Genomic DNA, 26,976 nt, shown 5'->3' with positions numbered 1-26,976 from the left:
TTCTGTAATGCAGACTTTGAAGTAAAATGATTTTTAAATTGTCTGTAAAGCCTATAACTGATAGAAACCATACTACTTTGATCTGAACTGCAAGAGAGATAACTTTTTTAGAGTTATTAAAAGTTAAAGATAGGCTGATAGTGCTGAGCATGCATGAAGGAGACATCAGAAGGAAGGGTCTCTCAAAAAGCTGGCTACTGTTCAAAGCTGATCATACTTGTTTGTTTTCTCAAGTGGTTTTAGGACTAGGTTTTTAGGATTTTCAAGGATGGGACTCTGAGCAGCCTGGTCTAGTGCACATCCCTGCCTGTGACAGGGCATTGGAACAAAATTATCTTCAAGGTCCCTTTCAACCCAAACCATTCTAAGATTAGAGAATTAACATTTAATCTTTACTTAATTATAATAAAATTAATTTTAGGGAGGTTAAATTTTACTTTGCTTTACTTTATTTTTCCCCATTACTTTTAAAGTTGATTTTCTTTTTTTTTTTTTTTTTTTTTTTTGTGGTCTAGTTTTGGGTTCTTAATCTCTCCTGTGGTTACAGTGCTGCTAATAACTGATCTTTGTTTCTTTCTGGGTGTGAAAATGTTTAGTTCTGAACTAAACAACTAGGTGAGAAAGGAAGGGGAAAGCCTTTCTGCCTGGAGATTATCACAATTTTATCAGAATCACAAGAGCTGCTGCCGTTGAGACTTAAATAGATTTACCTTTCTGAGTTTTTTGTTGCCATAATTGCAGCGACCCCCATTTGAACATGTTAATTCATTGTAAACTTTCTTGTTTCAGGATGTGGGGTAATGTGTACTTGAATTAGAAAAGGATCTTGTCTCACTATGAAGCAATCAATGTTTTGGACTAATTATCACCCCCCTGTTTTTAGCACTTCCTTGTTTTTTTCTTCTTCAGGTAGACTCATCAAGTCTCCTGATGAAAGCTGAATTTCATTATTAAGTTGAATTTTCATTTTCTGATCATTTAAAAGCATTTCTTTAGAGCTATTTAAGTAATGTTCACAAAATACAAGTTTTGGTTTAAGTGAGTCTTATCTTTTTCCTTTGAGGGCCAGTTATATGTTCACACTTCCAGAAAGACTGTGGCACCAATTTTTAATTAATTAATTAATTAATTGATCACCATTTTGTGTTTGTTCCCAGGATAATGTTCTGGGGAAAGCCTATAAAAAGTGAAGAAGAGATGTGCCCAGATGCAAATGATATCAAAGAAATTTATAAATCCAAAAGTTACTGGTTTTTTTTCTTGAGAGGGAGGAGTGTTTGTTTTCTTTTTTTGACTGATGCCAGCCAGGGTAATTTTCTGTGTTGAAGGCTCTTCATCTGGCTGTCTGACAAAGTTTTGATAAGTAAATTTCTTTTACTGGCAGGATGATCAAAAAGTGATTTTCTTCAACCACCACAGATCCTGCCTTTTTTAATTTTGGCTAGGAGTGAATAACCTTCAACCTTTCTTGTTTGAGCTAGGCCAGCAATTTTAGCTTTTGTATTCTCTGGAAAGAGCACTTGGGTTATTCCAGAACACTGAGGCTTAGGGGTATTTTTTAAAACTATAAAGTCATTTAGTTAGATAATCTTACAGAAAAATAAAAAACATACTTTGTTACTTCAGACTACGTGTGTGTGCAAATTCTAGTTGTAGTCTGTGTTTCAGTTTTTCTCATCTTGTTCTGTTCAGCTACTGACAGACTCATTATTCCATAATTTCTCTGTAATGCAGGAAATAGTGCAAATTTAAAAACTTTATTAGCAAGTCCTGCTGAAGGGAGTTGAGAACAGGTTTTTCAACATTATTTTGAAATGGAGATTACTTTGCACTAAGGAGTAAACTAAAGGAAAGTGATGGACATAAAACCAAAATAAAATATTCCTACACTTATTAGAAGGTGGTGTTAGTAGAACTGTATTATATAATTCTAGCTCCAGAGCCTTTTGAGGTTTCAGGTAAAAAAATCCTTCCCTATTACAGGTTCCATACATACAGTTTCTGGTGGTGCCACTCTAATCTTGAGTAGTACTCAGAAGTGGAATTGGCACATATGGCTTCTCTTTGCTTCTTACAGGAGAATTCAGAGCACAAACTGCAGTTTTCTCTCTGTTTTGTCTGCTGGATCTTATATATTCATGTACATTCAGGATCTCAGCTGGTTTTTTTTGTTGCTTTATTTGAATCCTTTGATAGATATTTATTGGAAAGTCAGTAACTGAGTGTCTGTTTGGAGCAAAAGGTGTTAGGGGGGTGGATTAAGTCAGATCAGTCAAACCTCTCTTTATTAAAGACACTGAGATGTTCCTTTCACCACCCAAATCTCAATCATGTTTGGCTTTCAGATTGCCAGAAAAGTGGCAGCTGAATTAATTTACCAGCTTTTTGCTTGGAGTTCTTTTGCAGCAAAAAGAGCAAGTCTTTGCCCCCTCCTTTATATTTTTAAAAGGGATAAATAAAGCTTTGACTTTCGTTATTTATACCACAAAATGTTTTAAACATCACCTAATTTATTTGTGTTCTTTTCTGCAAGTGTGGGCTTACCATCAGTGTTTCACCTGTTTTCTGTTGTTCCATAGTGTACTGAAATAGCAGTCACTAAATATTTAGAGATGTCTGAATTACTTTTATTCTCTTAGTCTAGCCTAAGGATGAGATATTTATTTTAGCACAAAGCCTTTGTATTCCCCTTCTGTGACCACTGTTTGCAGTATGCACTGGGTGAAAACATGGAATGACTAATCCAAGGAGAGTTTGTTTCCCTGATGCATTGAGAGAGATGACTCAGTTCCACTTTTCTCCTATGAATTAGACTCAGGCAGATATTCCAGTTGCCTCTTCAAATGTAATTGAAGACAAGACTTTAGCTGATGTTGAGACAAAGAGAACTAATGAACCCAAGAGCTGCCTTCAACAAGCTGTTGCCAACCTCAAAATCAAGCTTTGCAGTGCTGAAGAAGAAAAACTAAAAATCAAAAAGGTATGAGTAGTCATTTTGGAGGTAAACATTTGGAATTTATATAGGAACTATATATATGTGGAGCCAGGAGAGGTTTAAAATTTGTTTGAAGTTAATTTTTTTCATAGAAATCAGTCAAATTCCTGAGAAACTGGCCAAATTTAGAATCAATAAGGTTGGAAAAGACTTCAAAGATCATTGAGTTCAGCCTGTGCCTGATCCCCTCCTTGTCACCAACCCAGGGCATTAAGTGCCACAGCCAGGAATTCCTTGGACTCCAGGAATGGGGACTCCAACACCTCCCTGGGCAGCCCCTTCTGATGCCTGACCACCCTTTCAGCAAGAAATTCCTCCTGATGTCCAACCTGAACCTCCCCTGGCCATTTCCTCTTGTCCTGTCCCTTGTTTCCTGGAAGCAGAGCCTGACCCCCACCTGGCTACAAGAGATAAGATCCCCTTGAGCCTCTGTCTTTTCTCCAGGCTGAGCCTCCACTGCTCCCTCAGCCTCTTCTTATCAGATTTGTGCTCCAAACCCTTCCCCATCTCTATTGTCCTTTTCTGGATGCTCTCCAGAGACTGGCCAGAACTGGGCATACCACACGATTTAGATGGAGTACTTTTTTTTTTTTTTTTTTTAATGTCTAGTGTCTTATTTTAGGCTGAATTTTTCTAAGTTTCAGGAAAAAAAAAAAAAAAAAGATTACAAGCTTTCTCAGTATGAGCTTTGTTTTGATTTTTTTGGGGGTGGGAGCTCTAGTAGCTAAATTCTTCATACTCCTTCTGACCTGAACACTGTAAGAGCACCAAGCAGGGCTGTGCCTGCAGTTACACACCAGGGTTAGCAAAAGGTCACTGAGGCATGGGAGAGTGAGTTTAACTTCTGTTATTCTTAATACTGTTTCTTGGGAGGGCTCAAGTCATGCTGAGGAAGGAGCAAACAGCTTGTTGGAAATGAGAATGAGGGTGAATAACTGGAGCCAAGGATGAGGAGGTCTGCAATTTGCTAAGTGTGTGAAGGAGAGGTTGGAAGAGGAGACAGGTTGAGAGAGAGGCTTTAGATTGGTGTTCCACAGTGTGTTTCTGTCTCACTGGGGGAATCTCTCAAACTGTTTTGACTACTTTGTCCAAAAGCAGGGTTGAACTAAGCAGACCTGCTCTTTGTGTCCTCCTCATGACCCTCTCAGTCGTGCCTTTGTTTGAATAGCTGTGCAGTGACCTGGCAGGTCATTTGTTTCTATACTGGCTTCCTGCATGGCTTGGAGAAATAGTTGCTCTTGAGCAACTGAAAGAGTGCCAGCAGCTTATGTGCAATAGCAATGGCTGCATTAAGGAAAAATAAAAAAAAATTAGCTCTTTGTGCAGCAAATAATTTTGAAGTTTATTGTCAGTGGTGTTATTCTCCTTCCTCTCTGTTGGTTCATATTGGACAGGCTTCCAGAGTGGCTCTGTGTGAGATCCCAGAATATTTAAAGTTTTTTATTGATTTTGGAGATGTAGGTAGAGATCATTGTATACATGCAGATAGGTCATAAGATTCCTGCCTTTTCAGTGAAAACATTTGCTGACAGTACATTTAATATGCTGCTTTTCAAGTGCAGAAAGGCAGAGAAAGATGCTAAAAATATGAAAATAATTGGAACAGAATAGAATAATTCCTCTTGGAAGGGACCTTTAATAACAGGTCCAGCTGCCTGAACCCTTCAGAAGTGAGAGGATGCAATTAATGGCACCTTGGCCACTTCACATAGATCATTCCTTATACATGGGACATGCCTTGGGTTTTAAATACCTCACACTTGAAAATACTGTCTCAATTTAATGACTGCAGTCAGATTTTTCTTGCACAACCCTTTATCTCTGTGATAATTAAGACAGCAAATATCACAGTTATCAGAAATCAAATCAGTTTGAATGGTTGAATGAATCTATATTTTCACAATTCACAAATATTTGTAATTTCATGTGTTTTATTTCACAAACTTTATAGGAATTGGAACATTTGCTGGAAAAACATAGTGTGTTAGAAATGGATTTCTTGAAGGAAAAAAAAGAAAAAGTGCTTCCACATCAAGATCATTACAAGACACTCCAGGTAATTTATTTCTTGTAGTATCTTTGTTTTTCAGGAGGGTTTTGTATAGAGTATATTTATGTACAAAAAATATTCTTTTAGGCATCTGTGGGTCTGCTCCAAGCCTTTTGAATTTAAAGAATTTCTAAGGTTTTTAGATCACAGCCTAATTTTTTACATTAGCAGGAATGTAAGTTTAATATGCCACTTGCCTAACTACATTTTTGTAACTCAGATCACTCTTCCTTGTTCTATTTCATAAAACAGATGAAAAGAAAACCACTTTGCTCAGTAGCTGTGTGTATCAGCATGACTTAGCATGTTCTAGAGTGCTATGGCCAATTGTTTGTGCTGTCTTACCTATATTCCTTCAATATGGAATAATTCATGCTGCATAATGAAAATCTGTAAAGTGTAATTAGATGATAGACAATGGAATTAGAATTGTTTCCATTGTAAAAGTTAACAACTTCCATTAAATCCATGTGTAAAGTTTCACATTCCAGACAAAATTTTCATTGACGTTTTCAGTCATCTTCTAGTGTTAGAGCAAAACAAACTGTGTTTCAGCATTTCAGAAGTTTGTGTCTGTAACTCAGCTTCACTTAATTTTTTTGCTGCTGTGGATGGTGTTTAATAGCTGTTGAATTGTTTCCCATTTGTACTTCAAGGGTTGCTGTAATAATTTGTTTTGAATTTCTGACAGCAGCATGTTCTGGAATTTACAGTAATATAATTATCTAATACTGATTTTTTCCTTTTATGTGTGTAGCACTTTACTCAGTAAATGTTTGCATAACCATGATATAAAGGGAAGTATAACTTAAAACCCTCATGATTTATGGAGTACTATAGTAACTAATGTTATTGGTTATCCTAAACAATAGAATGGGTGGATTTCATGTTAATACTTACTTCTGCTTGAAAAGCATTGTGAATTTGAATAGTGGAAAGGCTACTGAGGCTTGTAACTATCAGTCTGTATCATAACTCTTTGAGTCAGGTCCTGCAATTTTCAAAAATGGCAATAAAAGGGTCATAACTTTTACCTTACTTTGTAGAAGTGCTCATGTGCTTCCTCTTGGGTACAGCCAGAATCAAACCAGAGAAGAAAAGTGAGTCATGCATAAGAGCTGCCTGTTAAAGTTACTTTAATGAGACTTCAGTTGTGGATGCTTTCTGTTACTACAGCTTTTAGTTTCCTTTGTCTTTCTCCTCTGGCTCCTGCAGCAGCACCTGTGGCCACACACTGAGCAGAGCTGGCAGCTCCCAGGACAGATCTCTGTCCCACTGGCTCTGCCTTTTCCAGTAGAAGCAGCTGGTTATTAGTGCTGCTGGCCTGAAAATCTTTAAAGCAGACTGCAGTGGTGCCTCTGGCACTGCTTTGGGAACTCTCAGGATGAGGTTTCCAGCAGAACCAATGCCAGCATCCAAAGCTGTAGGTGTGCATTAATTCCTTTTAAATGAAATTGCTGTGTTAATGTTTGAGTAAAAAGTATAAAACCAGTGCCTTAGCAGACGTTTCTAACTGCCTTTTATATGAGCATGCACTGTTCCATGCACCTTTATATTTACTAACTAACTGGCTTCTGGCACTTGTGACAGGGAATTCTTAAAAGCTGCTCTAGATACAGCAAAGCCAGTCAGTTAATCAGATTTTTAACAAGGTGATAGTTAGATAAGACCCTTTTCTTTTTTTTGTGTTTAGTTCTGAAAGAGGATTTCATTGATCTTTGTCAACTAAGCCAGTAATCTATTGTTTTTACATCTTCCTGTTGGTTTCTGCCTCAGTCAAGGGGGATAGTTATGTTAATCACAGTTTTGTTCTCACAAAATTGCATCAATAAAATATGCTTTAGGTTTTTTGATATAGAAAAAAGTAACTTTGAAAGGCAAGGTAGGAAAATAAAAATATTTTCTCTGAGCTGGGTTACTATTCTAATGAAACAAGCTTTGTTCTGGACTAGTCACAAACTTTTTTCATCATAGATGTAAAAAAAGCCTTAAACTGAATTTGGTAGTTCTGATAGTTGAAGAATTGCAGGGTAATGATAATCACTATTTCTAAGCATGGGAGGCAGAATTCCAAATCTTTGGTATAGTGTTAACATTTAACCAGTAGATGACAACAGAGTGTTGCTACATTTATCATTGTGTAAAACCAAAAGGTCTGTGTTTCATCTAAATAAAATTAGCTTTAAAATAATCAAGATTGAACAGACCATGTAGTTTTTTCACATTCTTATTATTTCCATATGTATCTGCAGCAACCAGAGACAGTAAAGGGCCAGCAGTGGGTTCATAAACAGAATAAACAAATTGCTATTAACTAGTATTATAGAGTTGTTTGGATATTTGATTCAATGGTCTCTTTGAGATTTTGAATTCATACAAGCTAATAAAATTAGAGTTATGATTCCCACACTCCTGCTTCTGTGTTTGTACTATTTAAGAGGCAGAGTAATATAGTATATTTCTAACTTCTTCACTTGCAGATTGGAACTGAGTTCCAGTTGGAATTTTAATTTTAGAGGTTTTGACTTATGTGCAGTGTTGCAATCAAAAAGTTGCAATCTTAGCCTTATAATTCCTTGCTTATTTTAGACAGGAGAGAAACAGGTGCAAATATATGTCTGATTTTTATATTTTCTTGGTTGATATTTTATATTATTTTATATTAATTATGTTAATGTTAATTTTATATTTCTCCCTTTTTTTGATCAAAGTATATATATTCATCTCAACTTTTTAACACTTCAGCTCTTCCTTAGGTGTGAGTTGCTACATATTTTTGAGTCATTTGGGGCTAGTAAGTCATATGAGGTTTTGAAGATAATGCAGAATGGTTGCTTAATCCTAAAATTTTGTTGTGGCCACATTACAATATGTTGTAGAAATAAGCAATGGCTGCATTTTAAAGCTACCAAACTCCAATTTGTAATACAGTGAAAACCATCAATAGCAGAATTAACATTCCTGTTCAGTAGGTGACGTTCTCTTGTTTGCAAATCAGCGAGGGAACACTAAATTTGAGACGGGAAAGCATTGCCTGGTTTCAATTGCTCTGAGCAGGAACTTAATTCTTCAGTCAGATTGTTCAGCTGATAAGGCCCCTGATGTTTGGTCTATCTACAGACAACTGGTTTTGATGACTCACTAGGAACTGGATCATACTTTTCTCTGCTATTTGATTTACCACACTGTCACATTTGAAGAAGTGCTGCATTGCCACTGGAAAATTCTAGTTGTGGTTATACATATTTTTTCCCATCATCATTCCTTTCTGGAAGTTAAGCAGGCTGTTTTTCTGAAGAATAATATAGTTGCTGTGGTGTGACCCTTCTTTTTGAAATGAACTTCTTTTTTATCTTTTGACAACGTACTTCTGTTCTTCCAACTTAACAAATCTTTAGTTGTTATGAAAATACCAATTTTTTTTTTTCCCTTTTGGAAACCATTGTTTCTGTTCCACCTTTCTTTAGGGAACATCTTAAAAATTTTTATTTAAAAAGAGACTTTAATATGCTTATTTTATTTAGCAATATTTCTGTTATTGCAAAGAATCATGATTGGAAATTAATTGGCTGGTGGTGTGACTTCACTTTACATAACATTTTCATGTGTAAGAAAGCAGGTCAGATAGGCTCCTTATTTAAATGGTGTTTCAGAAAGGCAGGAGAGGAAGATTATCCTGAGGAAAACATTGACAGAACAGTACAGAATGATCCAAAGGAAGTTCACTAGGTCATGCAGTAACACCTAGCTGGGATAAAAGGTAACAATAACCTAAGTTCAATCATTGCTGGTGTTAGATGTTGTTTCTTTTATGTATTTCCGTAGCTGTTGATGTTTTAAGTAATTTTTCATTTGAGTGCCTGTACAAATGTCACATTTAAATTATACAACTTCAAATTATGAGGAAAAGTCTCTAAATACAGGTATATAAAGATAGGAAATGGTAAACCTGAGATTTTGGGCCAGTTTGTTCCCTCTTAACTCTAAGGCATGACTTTATTTTTATTTTGATTAATATAGCCCTTTGTTTTGGAGGTTTTTATATATTAGACCCATATATCACACAAATTCATATAAACCAGGATTTTTTTGGTTGTGTCTGGTTCCTTGTTTTTGAAGTTAGTGCTTCCAGTTCCCTTTTATGTCTGAGTTTAGTGATGTTATTCCATGCAGGCCTCCTGCTGCCTGTGCTTTACTTCCCACTTGTCCCTTTGGGTTTGGAGGAGATAATCAAGAACCAGCTCTTTTGGAGCCTTCTCCATAGGGTTGTGTCCCATGTCCCAGGCAGGTCCCAAAGGGGCCAGAGCCTTCTTCCTTCAATGTTGTGACCCTGGTTTTGCCCTTCTCCTGAACTCACCATCTCATGGTCACTGCAGTCAGGGCAGATCTTCCCATTCCCTGAGGTCCAGCAGAGTGCCTCGTGGATTGTTCCTCAGCTGCCTGTGTTCCAGGTGATGCAGAAGCAAAGACTCTCTAACCATTTAAAGGTAGAAAATGCTGTGTTTATTACAATGCCAGGCACACTCAGGAGAAATCTCCCACAGGAATGTGCAAAGTACACAGGGCTCTTGCCTTCTTTTATCCACAAAAGTCTTACATATTCATGTAATTACCCAATACACCTGTACATATGCATTGCCTAACCCTGCCTACCCTCACTTTGTATTAAAATTAGCTCAAAGTCCTTTTACACTCACTTTGTATTAAAATTAGCTCAAAGTCCTTTTACACTCAAACGTTTCCTTCCTTCAGATGGGTTGGTGGGTGTTTGAAATGGATCAGTGCTCTCCTAATGGTGAAGTAAAGGAAACTTCTTCAACTTTTCACCTTGGTTTTGTTGCTAGGTTCTTGGTCCCTTTGGCCATAGTTTAAGCTCCCAACTTGGTTTCAGGGTCCAGTTATGATTCCTTCACTTTGACAATATCCAACTGCCTATCTTGTCACAACAAAGCCAAGCTGGCTCAGCCACTTTCTACATTGCTTCTACTATGTTCATTATATGTATAATAGCTTCCATCCCTGAGCTAAGCTCCTGACCCTTTGATTTTTACTTCATGGGGGCTGTTATCCATGCCCAGGAATCTCCTGGATCGCTGCATTGTCCCACCGGCAGATTCTAAGCTTGGGGACGTTCCTTGTGAGCAATCACATGGGGCTCCCTCCTGTTGTCTGGAGAAGGTCTCACCTGCCTCATCCCTCTGGAGATGTCTAGCACAGCAACTCCCACTTTGCTGTCCTGGCTGCTAATCCTGACCCCCAAATCCTTCACGGATCTCCCACCCCAAAACAGAGCTCTACACATTCCACCTCTTCCCTCACACACGAGGCGACTCCTGTCATCACCTCCCTGGTCTTTCCTTCCAGGAGAGTGCATTTATGATCCTGGAAAAGGTGTTCTGCAGGAGGCTGGAAACAGGTCTTGGAGGTAGGTGGTTTTTATGGCTGGAGTACTAGAAAATGTATGTTTTCTTACAAAACTAATATATGACTTACATCCTGTTAAACACCATCTTCTAAGAAAATATTTAGGTTGGTTTTAGGTGCAGACATAGAGGAGACAGAATGTTAATAACAAAAAAAAAATAGGTGTGAAAAAAAAGTTTATGTACTGTACCTGCAAACAAATTTATAAATGAGATTCCAGGAAATTTCACGGGTCACAGCAGGGTTTAAAATTATGGAATATGGAAAAAGGGGGAATTTCAGAAAAGACACTTTAATAGATAGCAGTGCATCTTTTTGCTGAACTGCTAAAGGTATTTATGGATATGGCAACAATCCCTTGCCCACCTCTTTTTCAAGTGAGTGCCAAATACCTCACGTTTATTTATTCATCTTTAATTTTTTTTAATGTTACTCTCTGTACTCTTCTTTCAGACACTCATTTTTATTCAAAGCCTTTATTTATTAATAATTTCAGAGCTGTTTACATTTTGGCCTGTTTCCCCCTGCCCTCGTCCCCCTCCCCCCAGTTTTGATGTCTTTCCTCTAAATTATTTTTCCATCCAAGAGGAAAAATAACTTTATTTCTATTACCAAAAGATTCTGCTCTTTTGCCTTATATTTTCCACTTAAACTTCAATTCTTTTATTAACTGTTTTGTTTTCTTGTTTCAGAATTATTAATTAGAAGAGTGGATGTAAGACTAAGCATTCTAATTTTGTTGTAAAAATCTTCCTCTGTTGTGCTATTATTTAACAGCTTTGAGATGCCTGGCTTCCCTTATAATCTCATCTTCAGTTACAGACATAGGGCATGCCAAGCATTTATTTTTTTACACTTATTTGCCTCCTTTGTCTCCCTGATTTTAAAAGTATTTAAAAAATTATGCTTAGATAACTTTAATTTTCTTAGTGTGCAAGCAGGTGCTAGCAAAACAGCTTTGTTTAAACCGAGTTTTGTGTCCTGACTGCTTTTTACGTGTCCTGATCTGTTTTATGCTAGTGCATTCTGGATTTATTTGAGTGCATTTACTGATAGATGTTCAGTGTGTTACTAGTCTGTGACAGCTACTGCACTTCTTCATTTACACATTCACAGCAAGTGCATCCAGAGGGATTAATCTTTTACTTTTTTTCCTACTTAATATGGAAGTTCTACTTGTTGTGAAATGCCCAGGTATATTTAGCACTGATTGGTTAGAGTTCTTTATCACCAGTCTTGTCTCATCAAGATTTTCACATCAAGGTTTTTCTATCTTTTGTGGGAGTAGTATCTTGTTGGATTTTTGAGGGGATAATAACAATGTGCAAAATTTGTCTCAAAAGAAACCTGTGTAGAAATGAACTTAGGTGACTGTATAGCTAAGACAATACTTAAGACCAGTTATCTGTTACATCAATAAAATTTAATAGAGATTGAAGAAGTAAGTTTAAAGGTGCAGCAGGTTAATGAGCAATAAAATTTTCAGCAATCTACAGCCATTCATAGTTTATTAATGAACTGTGGGCAGATGATTTAAGAGTTGAAGGGCAGTGTTGCAATGCTTGCAGGACAGTTATCTGATATTTGGCATGCACCTTCTTAAAAGATGTGGGGAATGGTGGCAAAGCATCTCCATGTCCTGTTTGTGTTCAGTGTAAGACATCTGAGACAGGGCAATTATTGAGAGTACCTGAGCATTGCTCACCACCAAAATAGTAAATCTTAACCAATATAAACCAAAATTAGTCAATACTTTTAAAAGAATTTGTGCTTCCTGTTTATACACGTGGAGGCATAGGATGCACAGCAAATAGGAGAATTATGTTTTGGGGAGAAATTTGAAGGATTGTCCCTCATTGCCCTTTATCTGTTAAATTGTCTTATTTGGTTTATAATTCATTAATAAACTATGAATGACTGCAGAATGAAGTTTAATATATTACTGAAACTTTTATTGCTTAATTAACCTGCTACACCTTCACATTTGCTTTTTCAATCTGTATTAAATTTTATTTATATATAGTATATACTTGGTGTTGAAACACAGTTTACTTGTGTTTCTAAACCCAGCTGAAATGTATAATTTGCCAAGTATTAAGCAAAATTATTTGTATAAATGTACTCTAATCTAATTCACACACTGGAAGTTATTACATAGCCAAGAAACTTGTGATTTACATATCAAAGTTGAATTTATTAATCCCTTCTCAGTTACCTTGGAAACTTCCTTATTAATTATGCCTTTACTTTTTTTTTATTTGAGTGAACTGCCAAAATGTTAATATGTAGGCAAAATGTCAACAAATTAGTTATATTTTAAACTACTGCAAAGGTGTGTAAGAGGTCACTTCTATATTACTCCTGATATTGAGAAAGTAATTCCAGAGATAAAGTACTGTTACTTTTTTCTTGCTGCTCTTTAGTAAATAAATAATGTTCTGCTGCTGAGACTTGTATAAGGTTTTTTTCTCATTAAAGGCTTAGAAGGTCCAGAAGAGCATGTGACATTTAAAATAATCATGTACTTAAACTACTGAGAACTTTTTTACTGTTCTTGGCAAAAGTTTTATCACTGAAAGAAAGCTGATACTAATAAAAACTAAAACATCTGTTCTTAAACCTGGAGGATATCGAGATAAAACAGATTTTCCCAGTTCTATGTAATTCCTTAAAAATAAACCTATTACTTGAATGTATTGATAAACACATGCAGTGTTTTGGTTTTGGATATGCATTACAAATTAAAGCATTCTCAGGCAAATAATTGGTTAGGGTCATCAACATTAATTTCCAGAACTGAGTACCATAGTGACAAAATTAAATTATGAAAATGAAGGTCTGAATAATGCTGTAAAAATAATGTAAGGCATTGCAATAAAGGACTGAGAGAAATTCTGAATTTCTTCAGTTATTACGATATTTTTTAATATCTTAAGAGTAATTTCAGCCAGTAAGTCTGTGCTTAATGCACTTCCTGTTTCTGTAGGGAGAATGTAAAGTTTCTGTGCTAGGTTTAAAGGGGTGAGTTTGTCTGACTTTTGAGATAAGTAAGAAGAGAGTGTGCCATTGAAAGGCAAATTTCCATTGACCTGCTAGGTAGAGAATTTGCAGTAAGTCTTGATAACTTCAGGGAAGATCAGAAGGAAAACAAGTTTGAGCTCTTTAGCAACAAAGAATGGAAAATGTTCTGAAGCTCCCTTATATTCAAACTTTATAACTGGAAAGGTACTTCTTATTCTTGAAGAGCTTTCTTGCTAGTGATAAGCAGAAAAGGTCTATTTCCATCTTTTAGAGCTAAAACCCAATTCCAGACAGTGTGTGATGCCTGCTTTTGTGAAAATACTTTGTGAAATACTTTTGCAAAATACTTTGCTTAAAAGACTAAATAAAACAAAGAAAATAAAACCTGAGAAAGGTCAGTAGAGGGAACAATTCTGGGGTTTCATATGGAGTGTGATTACATCTCTGCCCCTTGGGAGTTCCACTACCTGCACAGAATCCCCAGTGGGAGAACAGCTGCATTCAGCTGGGCTGGTGGGGAGTTTCCTGAGTCCTGGGACTTGGACTCGCTGCTTATAAAGACACATTTCAACTCTGTGCCACTTTAACACATCCAGAGCTGTTGTTTTAAGATAGATTAGTCTTAGATATCCTCTGCTGTTATTTTCTATAAATGTGGTGACAGTTGTCAACCAAGGAAAATTATTCAGGGCTTGATGGAATTCAGCCAAAAAATGCAGTGAACATCTCCCATGCAGGAAGAAAGGTGATATTGTAACTAACAAAGACTACAGGAATAATCTAAGGATATCTCATATTTTGCATAATATTTTCATTAGAGAGTTCTCTCATGAATGGGGGTCTAGTGGCACCCTCCTGCTTACATCAAATTTGTCTGTCTTTACTTTCACATTTTTTTGGGAAATGATTATTTGTTGAATAAAAATAGCAGCTCTTTGAGTTGTACTGCAACTCCTGTGACTATTTTGTCAGCTTTCAACACAGTCCCATTCTGTCACCAGCAATTAAATTATCTTATACCAATCACTGACATAGCTGATGAATCTTCCATTGCACTACAGAAACACATTAGTATTTTTTAAGAAGAATAAAATTTTTATTCATTCTTATGATATTTTATATTTTTAACTGGTTCTGCACTGCATTACATTTTAAAATGTGACCTCCAGTCCTTTAAATACCTTTACAAATGCTTAATAAATCTGCATACATCCAGCTGAGAAGGCTATATTCCAGCAGGACTTGCTTTCCCTTTTTGCAAACACTTTTAGCCAAGAGCCTTACTGTAAGCAATGTTTGTGCCCCTCTGAAGAGGGGAGCTGCTCAGAACAAGAACGTGTCTTAATCATGATTTTTCTCATCTGGGTAAGCCAATTTGTGGGAGGTCTGACGTAGTGTAAAATACCAAGAAGTTTCAAACCAAGCTAAAACACAGCTCAAGCTTTCTGTCAAATTCAGTCCTAATGCTACAGCCTTTAAAAATGTATTTACATTTTAATTTCTCACATACAACAAAGGAAGGGTGAGTTTGTTTTTGCCTCCTTGCCAGCTGGCTTGGAGAAGGGAACCGAGGGACTGTGAAGGGGGCGGCGTTTGTATGGTCTGGGTTTGTAGAGTTAGAGGAGACAAAATTTGTGTCCAAATTAGAATCCCCCTGCTTCTCCCTCTCACTCTTTCAGCAACAACAGGGCTCTTTTTGGGGAGGGAAAATTTTGGCTGCTGTGGGATATTTGGTGGGGTTTTTTGGTTTTGGGATTTTTCAAGGGGGGAAAGGGGGAGATTTCCTTTTTGTTTTTAAGTGCAGCATATTGAATAGATTAAAGAGGGAGCTGTGGAATTACTGTTGTTCAAAATAAAAAATTTCAGATATGAGAATCGTGGTTTTAACATCTTTGGAGGGAAAGGCAGGGTGAGGGGTGGAAGAAAGTGAGGGGTGTTCTAGAAACAATGAAAAGGCAACAGGGAAAAGATCTGGAGAGTGGATGAGTGTCAGATAGAGAAATGGGAAAGTCAGTCCCTGCCTCATATTTATGCATTTATCAAAGATTTGTTTTAATTTTGTTTAAGTGTTAATGTCATCAAGATGAAGAAGTAAATGGAGTGTATAAAGTCAAGAATCTTGAGTTGTATTACTCTTAGACTATATTTTGAAAAGCACAGGTATATGTCTTTTTTTGTTATTTTTACTGTAACTCTAGAATTCTGCATATTTATTGATATGAATCTATTTGCTTTTTGTGGTCAATAGTAATAGTACATTTTTAAAATAGATTAGTTGACATAGCTTAATGATCTATAGTCTTTAAAATTTAATAGGTCTGTGTTTTTCAAATCACAGTTTAATTAAAAAAAAAAAACAAACCCAAACCACTAAAAACCAATTAAAACACAACATATCTTTTAGTTACCTCTAAGTAACTTAAGGTGGCATCAATCATTGCTGACTCTCTCTGAATGTTACCTCTGATGTTTCCTGGCTTAACTTTGAAAAAAAATTTTTTTTGGCTTTGTTTTGGTGATTTTAGTGAGACTGCTTTGCTTTGAGGAAGAGATTAGGTTAAATTTATCTCTTTTTTTTCTTTTTTTTAATAGATTATTTAGATTTTCAACTTGTCCCACACCCTCAAACATAACTTTTCTCCTCTGGAGTAACTAGTTTTGCTGTTAGTTCAGTACCATCAGTGTTTCACAGGAATCAAAATAGATAAATTAATAACTGCATGTTATGGTTTTCACCTGGGATTCTTCTTTAGATACCCAGGTTCATATCTAGGCTCCAAAGTACAAGGGGCTTTTATGGGGGAGGTTGGGGTGTTGTTTGTTTGTTACAACTGCTGTAAAATTGTAATTTCATTGACGTCAGGCAATTTGATGATGTCAAGATGTTGTCATCATCTTTGCTAATCAAGCCCAAGTTCTTTAACACATTCTTGAGAATCAGATACTGTCATCTTGATTTGTCCATCTTTTGTGTGTTGCTTGTAAAAGCAAGACTTTCTTTCTCCTCCCACGTGTGAATTTGGCATCTATTTGTAAGGAGTGGGGGTTTAGTCACCTCAGAGGTGGGAGGTGGTGAAAGAAATAACCCAAAGCAGGCTCTCATGCATCAACCAGCACAACAATTGACTGGATTCTGGGGACCCATGCCAAATGTGCACATACAAATGGGAAGCAAGCAGAGCCAGGGCTTCACCAGCTCAGCAAAAAGGAATGGGAGAGAAGAGGTGTTGTGTGTGAAAACGAGCAGCATCAGACCACAGAGCTCAGGAGTGATGAGAGAGCTGGCTGTCACTATGAGAGAGTTCTGCATCAGCTCAGAGACTGGGGGAAGCTGCTGATTATTGGAGAGAGACAAGAAGGATGATGGATGGATGGATCCAGGCACTCCAGCCTTCTGGTCTTTGGGAATATCATCGTGTGGGTGCTCTTGGCAGCTGTTTTTGGGCACCTGAACAAGGTAATTGGAAACGGCCAACACGGATTTACCAAAAGACAAATTGTGTCTGACCAACCTGATTGCCTTCTGTGATGAAACTCAGATTTTGGATGAGAGGATTGCAGTGTACACTGACTCAGTCTGGAGAAGAGAAGGCTTAGAGGAAGCCTAATAGCAGATGGTCAATGCTTACAAAGTTATTAGAAAAATGGAGTCAGGCAGGTTCTGCAGAGGTGAAGCAGGAAATGGTGATAGATTGAAACACAGGAAGTTGCAAATTATTACAAGGAAAAAAGTATTTTATGATGAAGATAAGCATTGGGATGTCTTAGCCAGCAAGGTTGTGAAATCCCCATCTTCAGAGTTTTTCAAGATCTCACTGGACAAGGATCTGAACAATCTGGTTTGAATTCAGTGTTGATCTTGCTTTCAGCAGGAGGTTAAGCTAGATGACCTCCAGAGGTTCTTTCCAACCTGAATGATTGTGTGATTTTGTGATTTAATACTTTGGTCATAAACTGAGAAAAATAAATAGCCTACTCCCAGTCACTAAAGTTATAACTCCAGTCCAGGGGATATTCCCCAGGCTGAATTATTTGGAATATTTTACTCCAATCTGGCCTACCTCATTGCCAATTAAGGGCAGGGTCAGGAATGCCTGAACCAAAAATCTGATTAATGCAGTATTTGAAATGGTAAACTAGTCAAAATATCAGTTACTGTAAACTTAAATAATTGTTGTATGGAATATAACATTTTTGGTGGTTTTCAGTATATCTGCCATGTTAGAATAGGAGCTTGTACTATGAAACCTATCCATGTTCAGTGTGAGGTTTTACAGGAAGCAAAATAGAGTCCTTCAGAATGTGGAGCTGCCTTACTAGTTTCCTAAGATACACTGGAAGTGAGAAGGATTTCTTATAAAATCTGTGTATCTGTGATTTGGATACCTTTTTCTGGTCTGTGGCAGATGCTTCCTTCCAGCTGGAATTTTTCTGAGGTTAGACAAAAATCCCTTTCTTGCAGAATCCATAGCAGTATCTTAAAATAAGCGAGCAGTAGTTAGTTCTCCTGTTTTCTTTATGTACTTCTTTGTTTTCTCTGGCAAAGGTGTAATTCCTATCTCTTTGGATGTTTTTTTCCTCTTCATGCTTAGACTATTTATGACTTTTTCAGGAAGTAAAACAAATAACCAACAAGTTAATCTTGAGGTTTACAGCTTGATAGCAGTTCTCTGATGGAGGAAAATTTGGGGAGTTCAGTTGCAGATGATTTTTGCATTCTAGTTTAGACAATATGGTTGAACTGACAAGCCTTTGGTTTTATTTCATATCACTCTTTTCTCTGAAACACCAAGGTCAAGAGAAGCTTTTCATGCAGATCTTCAGCTAAGGAAGAATTTAGAAGGCTGTGTTGTCATCTTCTTCATTGCCTGTTTTTCTTGGTATTTAATTTATCCCAAACTCTTTGAATTGATGCTCAGTTTCCCAAGCTGATGGATATTTTATTTTCTGATCTCAATTCCTGTGAATTTTCTTATCAAACAAATACAGCAACTTGATGCAAAGATGGATACTTGTGTCTCTGGTTGTCCAGTGAATTCTCTGAGTTTTGTTCAACTTGGACATCATCACTTGTCTTCAGGAAACCAACAAACAAAAATGCATTTGTAGCCCAGATGAGCATGGCAAGAATTTGTGAGGAAGATGCTTTGCTTGTACTTTGATGGGAAAATAGCTGTTGATCAGCTAGTTTTCATATAGTATGTCTGCTTTGGAATGCTTTTATTGTTCCAAAGTAGATTTACAAATCAGAAAAGGAGTTAAGATTGCAAGAAGAGATAAGTGCATCACCATTGTTTGCTCCTGTAATTTTAATTTAAGAGCTAAAGAAAATAGTTCAGATACTGAAAATGAAAAGGAGATTCAAATGTAAAGATGCAACTTTTCTTTCTGTTAATTTTGTGCTAAGTATGATTGTTTATGTTATAATGAAATTTATTTTCTATACTTCAAAAACAAGGAAGAATACAATTCGTGTTTTTATTGCATTGGAAAAATTTCAAAGATATATTACAGTTTAATAATAGAATAATTAGAGTATTTGCATATAATGATGCTCTGATCTCTTTTTTTATATCTTTTAGAAGTAAATCTTGGAATGTTTTTTTCATGCTTAAATGAAATTTATTCCTTCATGCTTTTGAAACTACTTGACTGAGTGTCAAGTTTCTTTGTAGTTTTCTTGAGTTTTTAAACATCCATGAAAAGACTGAAGGTATCCTCTAGGAATGTGCTGTGAACATCATCATGTGTTACAAATAGTACAACTCTATGAAAATTCAATATACCTTCTTTCAATCAGTTATATTTCTAAAGCCTATGTTGATTACTTCTCAAAGGTTAACAGAGCTGCAGATGGAAATGTTACCAATTTTGGTGCATAAGGTATCTCTAGTTAAAGTTTCATTGATATGAATTGTGGGTTTGGTTACTATTAGTTTTGACATTTGATGTTTCATATGTTTGAAACTGGTAATAAAAGATTGTATCCAGGATAAATACATATGTACTGTAGTGAACTGTATGCAGTGAGTCCTTTGGAAGGGCTCACTGGGATAAATATGCAACATTCCACTGATGCTTGCTTTGTAAGATCTTTTCCAGTACTTTCTGTGGAAAAGTTTTGAGAAAAACCAAGTAGCCTCAGGATGAAAACCTAGTGTATTGGGATTTGGTAAATACAATTACAGAATAAGCCAGGTTGGCAAAGACTTTGGAGATCATCAAGTCCAGCCTATGACCTAAGACCACCTTATCAGCTGAACTGAATGCCACACCCAGTCTTTCTTCAAATGCCTCCAGGGACAGTGACTCCACCACATCCCTGGGCAGCCCACTGCAGAACCTGGCTGATCTTTTTGTGTCATCCCTTCAGGTGTTTATATACATTGATAAGATCCCCCTGAGCCTTCTCTTCTCCAGACTGTACACTTCCAGCTCTCTCAGTCTCTCTTTATGTGAAGGATGATGCAGACCCATCATCATCTTTGTGTCCCTTTGTTGGTCTCTCTCCAGTATGTCCATGTGGTTTTCATACTGGGGAGCCCAGAATTGGACACAGTCCTCCAGGAATGGCCCTAGCAGTGCTGAGTAGAGGAGTAGGATCACCTCTGATGACCTAGGGGCAATATTTACCCTAATGCAGTCCAGGATTTTGGACTCATGTTCAGCTTCTTGTCCACTGAGACACGCTGCTACCTTTTGGGTGTGGCAGTTCACCAATTTTCAGTCCACCTCACTTTCACCTTCTCCTGACCACACTTAGGCAGCTTCTCCATGAGGATTTTAGGGAAGTGCCAAAAGCCAGCAGTAGCTAAAATACCCATGAGTTATCAATACCTTTTCCAGCACAAATCCAAGACATAGCCCCCTACTGTGAAAAACTTAATTCTGCCCCAGGAAAAGCCAGCACAGTTACCTTCCCAGGCACTGAGCTGGGACTGCCTAGCCTATGGTTCCTTGTGGTTTCTTGTCATTTCTTGAAGACAGGGATGACATTTACTGCCTCCAGTCCTCAGACACTTCTCCAGGTCATTGTGATCAGCCTGCAGGTATTGAGCAGAACCTCACAATTACATCTGCCACCCCCTCAGCACTTGTGGGCTCATCCTGTCAGGCATCATGGGCTTATGTCCAGCTTGCTTAAGGATTTCCTAACATGATCCTCTTTCCCTAAGCCATCCTTTTTCCAGACCCTTGCAGTGTACAGGTCAGTCTCCTATCTATAGGAAGAAGGAAAACTCTCCTAGTAGCTTTTTCATACATATCTATATGTATCATTAAATGTACTACAGTAAAGAACTACATAAATACTTTTATTATTTTTAAATGCATGAACTATTTAAAGTTGTGTTGAGTGTTACAGCCAGCTTCAGTATTTGTAGCCATTCATGGCAGCTGGCAACCCTTTTTAAATTAATATTTTGTTCTGTATGGAAAATGGTGGAATTTAATTTGATCTGAAGACTGATGCTTTTGAGACATAAAAATATCTTAATGAAGCTCAGAATATCTTTCATGCTTTCTGTGTTGCTTAATGGAAATGTTCTCTTGTCAGCTTCCCTGGCATTGTTCTCCTGTTCACTCCTTCTTCCTTGCCTCCTCTTGTTGTCCTGTCCCACCATTTAGATTATGTGGGGAAGTAGCAAAGTATCCAGGACATAAATTGCTCTGGCACATTTGTAGCTTCATCCCAAAGAAGCAGCTATCTGTGTAATATTTTAAAAACCTCAAGGCAGCCAGAGAAGGCTTTAGCTTTAGCACTTCTTTTTATTTAATATCCTCTTCAGTGGAGGGTTTCTGTATGCACATCCTATAGGGGAAAAAAAAGAGCAGATATAAGCTATAATTGTTCTTCACTAAATATTAATGTCTTAAATGTGACGGGGTAGAGATCCTTGTTATATACTGCAAATACTCAGAGAATGGTGTGGGAACTGTAATTATCTTTCAGTTTGGGGCATGCACAGGCTCTTCCATACTATTTCCTTTGCATAGTTTTTCACATTTAATCAGTCATAATATTCCCAGCAGGCTGCTCTGTTCACACTCACTCAGCTCTGGCTCAACTCATTTCTAACTCAGCAGGAAATGTCCTCACCACCACGATGTTAGGCAGTTGCTTGTGAAAGTTTGTTTGCTACCTCACTTCATTATTCACCTCATAGTCTTCCATTGTTATGCTCCAGGTACAAATGATATTTACTCATATGAAATAAATCAGTTTGTCTCCTTGCTTCCTGTGGTGAGCTTAAGGTTGTGCATAATGTGGGAGGTTTGGTTATCCTGGGATACCTGAAATCTTTCTCTCCTCCCTATATTTTTCCTTATCTTTAGGTTCTTAGCTGTATCTTTCACTAGGATGTTGATGATCAGGCCAAAGTGAAATTACTTGCTTTGCTAGACACCTGGAGATGCTCCTGTGTCTTAGTTCTGTAGAGCTCACATTCTTATTTCACATGAACAGAAATAGTGACCAATCTATTTTATACACAATAGCACACTCTAGTGTGTATATTAATTAGCCATTATGGACTGATTCTCATCATGTTTAACTCAATTTCTCATTGATTTTGTTCTGTTGCATTCAGTATTACTATTTTTTCTCTGTACTTGGGTGAATTGAAGAGAATATTTATATCTTCAAATAATAAATTTGTATCTTCAGTTTCTTAACCATTATGATGCTAAATGTTATTTATAATTTTTTTAAATTATGCTCTTTAAGAGTTGATTTTCTGGAGACAAAAACCTCAGTGCAATGGAGTCCCCTATGAAGAGTATTAATGATGTAATTGTGTAAAACAAAGCTGTGTAAGATGGATTTGAAATTTGTCTTCTACTTCAGTTGGCTGCAGGGAGCTGTAGTTCTTGCATGGGTACAGAAATGAAGAGGGAAGAGAGTGCATTAATTCCTGGGATCCTGGCTCAGAGTGGCAGCTACCTCTGAAGGTGCCATAGCCTTACAGGACAGGCACTCAGCAGCAACTCAGATGACTGCCCCAAACATTTCTTACAGGAACAGAATTCTTTACAGGTGTCACAGGAATGCCTTGGTGTTGATCTTCAACTTGTGTTTAGGAGATGACCTTGAACAGTCACTGGTTCTGGAAAAACTTGAGGAATTAATTTTAAGAGAACAAATGGCATTTTTTCCCTATTTGCTTTCCTGGTGATGCAAATGAGAGGCACTGTGCTTTCTACCAGAATGAGATGTCTTACTTCCTTAGTCAAAACAATTGGATTTTTTTCAACCTGTACCATATCAGAGTTTGAATGATTTGTGTTGTCAGTGATACATGATTGCATCCCAGTGGGATTAAAATTATGTACCCACATGTTGTGTGGTGTTGTCTGATGTAGTATTTAATGTACACAGCAAAATATTTCCATTTTCAGTTCTTCTACTTATCAGTTGTTCTTGCTGGGCTTCACAAAAGCTTACATTTTTTTTTAAAGATGTCCAAATGCCTCATTATATTTGAGGCAGAGGTAAGAAGATTGTGTAGCTGTAGTTTCCTACTTCTTGCTAAGATGACTCTTTCAGGAGAAAGGAATTGAGTGACAGAGCAGAAATCTCTAGTTAAATACAGTTACAGACTGATTAATTAATTTTTAATGGTCTTAAATGCTTTGTTAGACACTAGGTTTAACTTATTCCAAACACACAGGTCTTAGGAAGCGTAGAATTGTGTTAATTAATTTCAACTTTATTATAACCCAAAATGCAAAAAAAAACAAAAATAAAAACAAAACAGAACAAAAAAAAACTGTGTATTTTTTTTTCCCTACTATTACTGCAAAGGAACATTTGTGATTAATGCATTTCTGCTTTCTGCACCAAGAAAATCCAATAATTTAAATCCAAGATGATTTAAAGCAACTAAATCCTGCCATGTGAGCTGATACAAGAAAAGACCCTGAAGCAAAGAACAAGGAGGGAGGGAATGTTTTTCATCTTCTTACTAATTGGTAATTGGAAAAAGTGGTGCTGCTCATTGATAAGTGGGAAATACTTGTGAGAATCCAATGAGGTGTTCACATTGCAGACTTAGCAAACTATTAGGTAAAGAAAAAAATGCTAGAATGTTTCTTTCCAGATTCCTTTTACATAACTGTGCAGAAAATAAGGAAGTGAACAATGCAGATTTTTTTTGAAAAATCTATTTAGGATTTCTTTTGCAAGAAGACTTTCCTAGGAATCTTAAGAATAAAACAAAAGATGAAAGAAGAGCCATGTAATGAGTAGGAGAAAGGTGTGCATTTCTGAGGAAACTCAATCTGATACTACTTCATCTCAACACTTTTATTGGTAGTGGCAGTAAGATAATATTTACTTAGAAGGTGATTTGGAAGTCCTGCCATCCACAGGTATGCCAAGAAACAAAGAAAGTTCTAAAAAAAAAAAAAATTAAGATCCATTTAGAATCATCTGGGATCTATAAAGTAAAATTAAGAAGTAAAATTAGTTTAATACTAGGACCTACTTGAATTTAGCATATATATATATATATAAACATATATATATATACATTACATATACATTATATACAATATCTAAAGGATCAAGCTGTGTGCATTTCTTCATGAAAGATACCAAAACTGAGGAAAATTGTTTTGCCAGGTGCCTATGTTGTATATAATGTTTTCTGTATTATTTTACAGGAAAAGCATAAGAAGGAATTAGAAGACATGAGAAAAGCTGGACATGAAGCCTTAACTATTATTGTGGAAGAATTCAAGGTAAATGAGTTGCCAAGCTAACACAATTTCCAAATGGGGTTATTGTAATAGTGAATAGGATGACTGCCTGCAGTGCACAGTTATTAGTGCTGCTTGTGCTGATTGCTCCACCTCTCTCACTGTCTTTTCTGTTGCTTTCAATTTAGATTGTTTGGTCTGAAATTTTGCATGACATGTTTTCCCAGTCTGCACTTTGGAAAACTTCAGATAAAGTTGGTTAGCCATTTTCAGTAAGGAAACTTAAAACCAGAACAAACCCAAAGTTCTCAGTCCGTTGTGGTAAACTTTGGGTTGGATTGTTTATCACAAATCCACGTTTTGGACCTCTTCAGTCTCCAGAGCTGCACTTGCAGGAAAGAAGCATCACAGAGTCATTCAGCAGGTTTTTTATCTGCACAGCACTAAGGGAGGGAGTTATGGGTGAAATTAAGCTGAATCTGTAGTTCTTCTTTCATGCTGTTTTAGTTCATGTCAGCTTGTGTAAGTTGGAAGAACTGGATGTTACAGTGAAGCATAGATCTGTGCCTTTGTTCTGTTATGGAAACTATTGAGTAAGAAATGCACAAAGGACAAAAACTGAATCAAGTGAGGAGGAGAAGGTAAATTAAGAATTCTAATTAGACTTAAAATGGGTCTGGCACGAGGAAAACTGATAATGGGAAATAGAAATGGAGGCTTGTTTTGAAAATGAAAAGGGAAACTTAAGAACTGGTAGGCAACTGTGAGCTGGGAACACAAATCTGACAATGTAGTTATTGAAGGGGAGTTTCAGATTTTAAGTGTTAGGTAGAAGTAATTTGTAACCAAAGAATGATCTGGCATGGAGGGCAGGAAGATTTAGTGGTGGGCTTGGCAGTTTTGTGTTTGGGGTAGGACTTGATTATTTTGGAGATCATTTCCAATATTAATGATTTTGTGAATATTAGAAAGCCTTTTAATAATTTTGCTAATAACGGTTAGTAGTATTCTAGCTAATATTGAAATTGGCTCTCTGTAGAAATATGTCTGTCTCCATCAATATGACTTATATTAATTTCATTCTGAACCTATACAGAAATGAGTTTCAAAAGTTTCCATTCCTTAGAAAACTTAAACATGGGTACTGGTGGTGTCCCACTTTTCCATGCCTCCCTCATTTCACTTCTAGGGGAGAATTATTGTGCTTTCCTTCCCTTACTTCTTTGAGGACCCCTTTGCCTTAGAAGTTCTCAAAAGGGAATTCCATGTGGAGTGTGAACCTCTGGATGTGGCACTGAACATCTTCAGTGGCAAGATGTTCCTGTTTTGTTCTAGATGAGTGTAAAATATCTGTTCCTGTGTGAACTTTCATTTTGAAAAAGTTTTTGAGCTTTTGGTAATTGCTGCACTTGTTTCCTTCCTTTTAGTTCTGAAAATACAAGCAAATTGTGAAATCAAACAATTTTATAGTATTGAATGGAAGTTTTGAATGTTTTCAAGGTATAATTTTTCACCATTTTAATGGATTTGTGTGAACTAAAGGGGAGCTCTGCATGGGTTATATTGGCCCCTTAAAGGAATGATTTTTTTTGTGGGTAGTTGGGTAAATATTTTTGAAATAATAATAATTTTTGAAAGCTGTTTTACCAGCCAGCAGCAGCTGGGTAGATCTGATATGCCTTCTGGAAAATAAGATTTATGTTTATCAGTTTCAGTGATTTGGCACAAAAGATTAGGGAGTTAATTGAACCCTGTTTCATTGCTTATATTTAGTGTATTATTTCTCATAGAATGTTTATATTCAAATTTCATAAAGTCACTCTTTAATACCAGGGAACCATGACATGAATATACCTCATACAAGTTTTCCTGTTGCCTCATGTGGTTAGTTGAACACTCTGATGAGAAATAATATCAGATATGCCAATCTCTGAGTAATTACTGCAATCAACCCTGTCTGCAAACATGAGGTGACTTATTCATCAGGTTAGCAAAAAATCAGAAAAGATTGCTAGGTTTAAAAAACCCAAGCATTTTTTGGCTGGTTGTTTATACTTTAATACCTTTCTTGTAATTCTTTGCCATGTACTTGAACTAAAAAAGTAACACTGAATCATCAGGGAATTAAGTGAAGGCAAAAAGTGTTCTGTAACTTTGTTTGAGAAAATAATTTCATGGATTCTTTTAAAATGTTAATTCATTAATAATATTTCAATATGGATCAAGGCTAAGATTGGGGGGTTTTTTTCCCTTAAGTAAATGAATCATAGGTGGTTTTGTAATTATAAAAAGTGGTTTCTTACATTCTTGGGGCTTTTTAACTGCTCAGATCCTTAGGAATTTATTCTGTTTTTCAGATATGGTGGCAATTAGTTAGATAACCAAATAAAGGTTCCTACATGTAGCATTTGTTTAGGAATGTAAAGTAAATCTGATTAGTCCTTTTAGTGAAAGACAGAATCTTGGGATTCATTAATTCTTTTAATTTACTCATGATTGGCCAGATTTAATTTTGTGCTGAAATATGTCTTCTTTAGGATTTAGACTGTGTTACTCTAATGCATATCATTTATTTGCAGAAGTAATTTCCACATTCAGTAGGTTTTTTTGTAAGTAGTATCTAATCAATCCCCAAATTACCTTGAGTGTGGAAATTCAGCTAAACAAGTCTATGAGTTGTTTAAAAGGCATGGGAAGGAAAATCTTGTTTGTGATTAGAACAGGCTTATTTTGCATTTCTGGAGATTTTATAAAGTGAACTGATGCAGGTTATTCCAACTGGGGGATT

General features: G+C 36.5%; 1 protein-coding gene across 2 annotated transcripts in view; it reads left to right on the top strand.

Moving 5' to 3' along the window:
- Nucleotides 1-26,976, top strand: part of CCDC91 (coiled-coil domain containing 91) — a 114,004-nt gene that overhangs the window by 27,862 nt on the left and 59,166 nt on the right. Inside the window, exons 5-7 of one of the 2 annotated variants that reach the window (XM_056481893.1) lie at nt 2,813-2,980; nt 4,947-5,051; nt 24,153-24,230. In XM_056481893.1, coding sequence (XP_056337868.1) covers nt 2,813-2,980; nt 4,947-5,051; nt 24,153-24,230 — 351 coding nt within the window. The remainder of the gene's footprint in view (nt 1-2,812; nt 2,981-4,946; nt 5,052-24,152; nt 24,231-26,976) is intronic. The other variant, XM_056481895.1, reaches the window with a different exon arrangement.

The sequence above is a fragment of the Oenanthe melanoleuca genome, chromosome 1A (genome assembly GCF_029582105.1).
Source record: "Oenanthe melanoleuca isolate GR-GAL-2019-014 chromosome 1A, OMel1.0, whole genome shotgun sequence".
NCBI classification, from domain to species: Eukaryota; Metazoa; Chordata; class Aves; order Passeriformes; family Muscicapidae; genus Oenanthe; species Oenanthe melanoleuca.
Note: the sequence above shows the minus strand (reverse complement) of the source record. Positions and strands in the feature narration are given on the sequence as shown.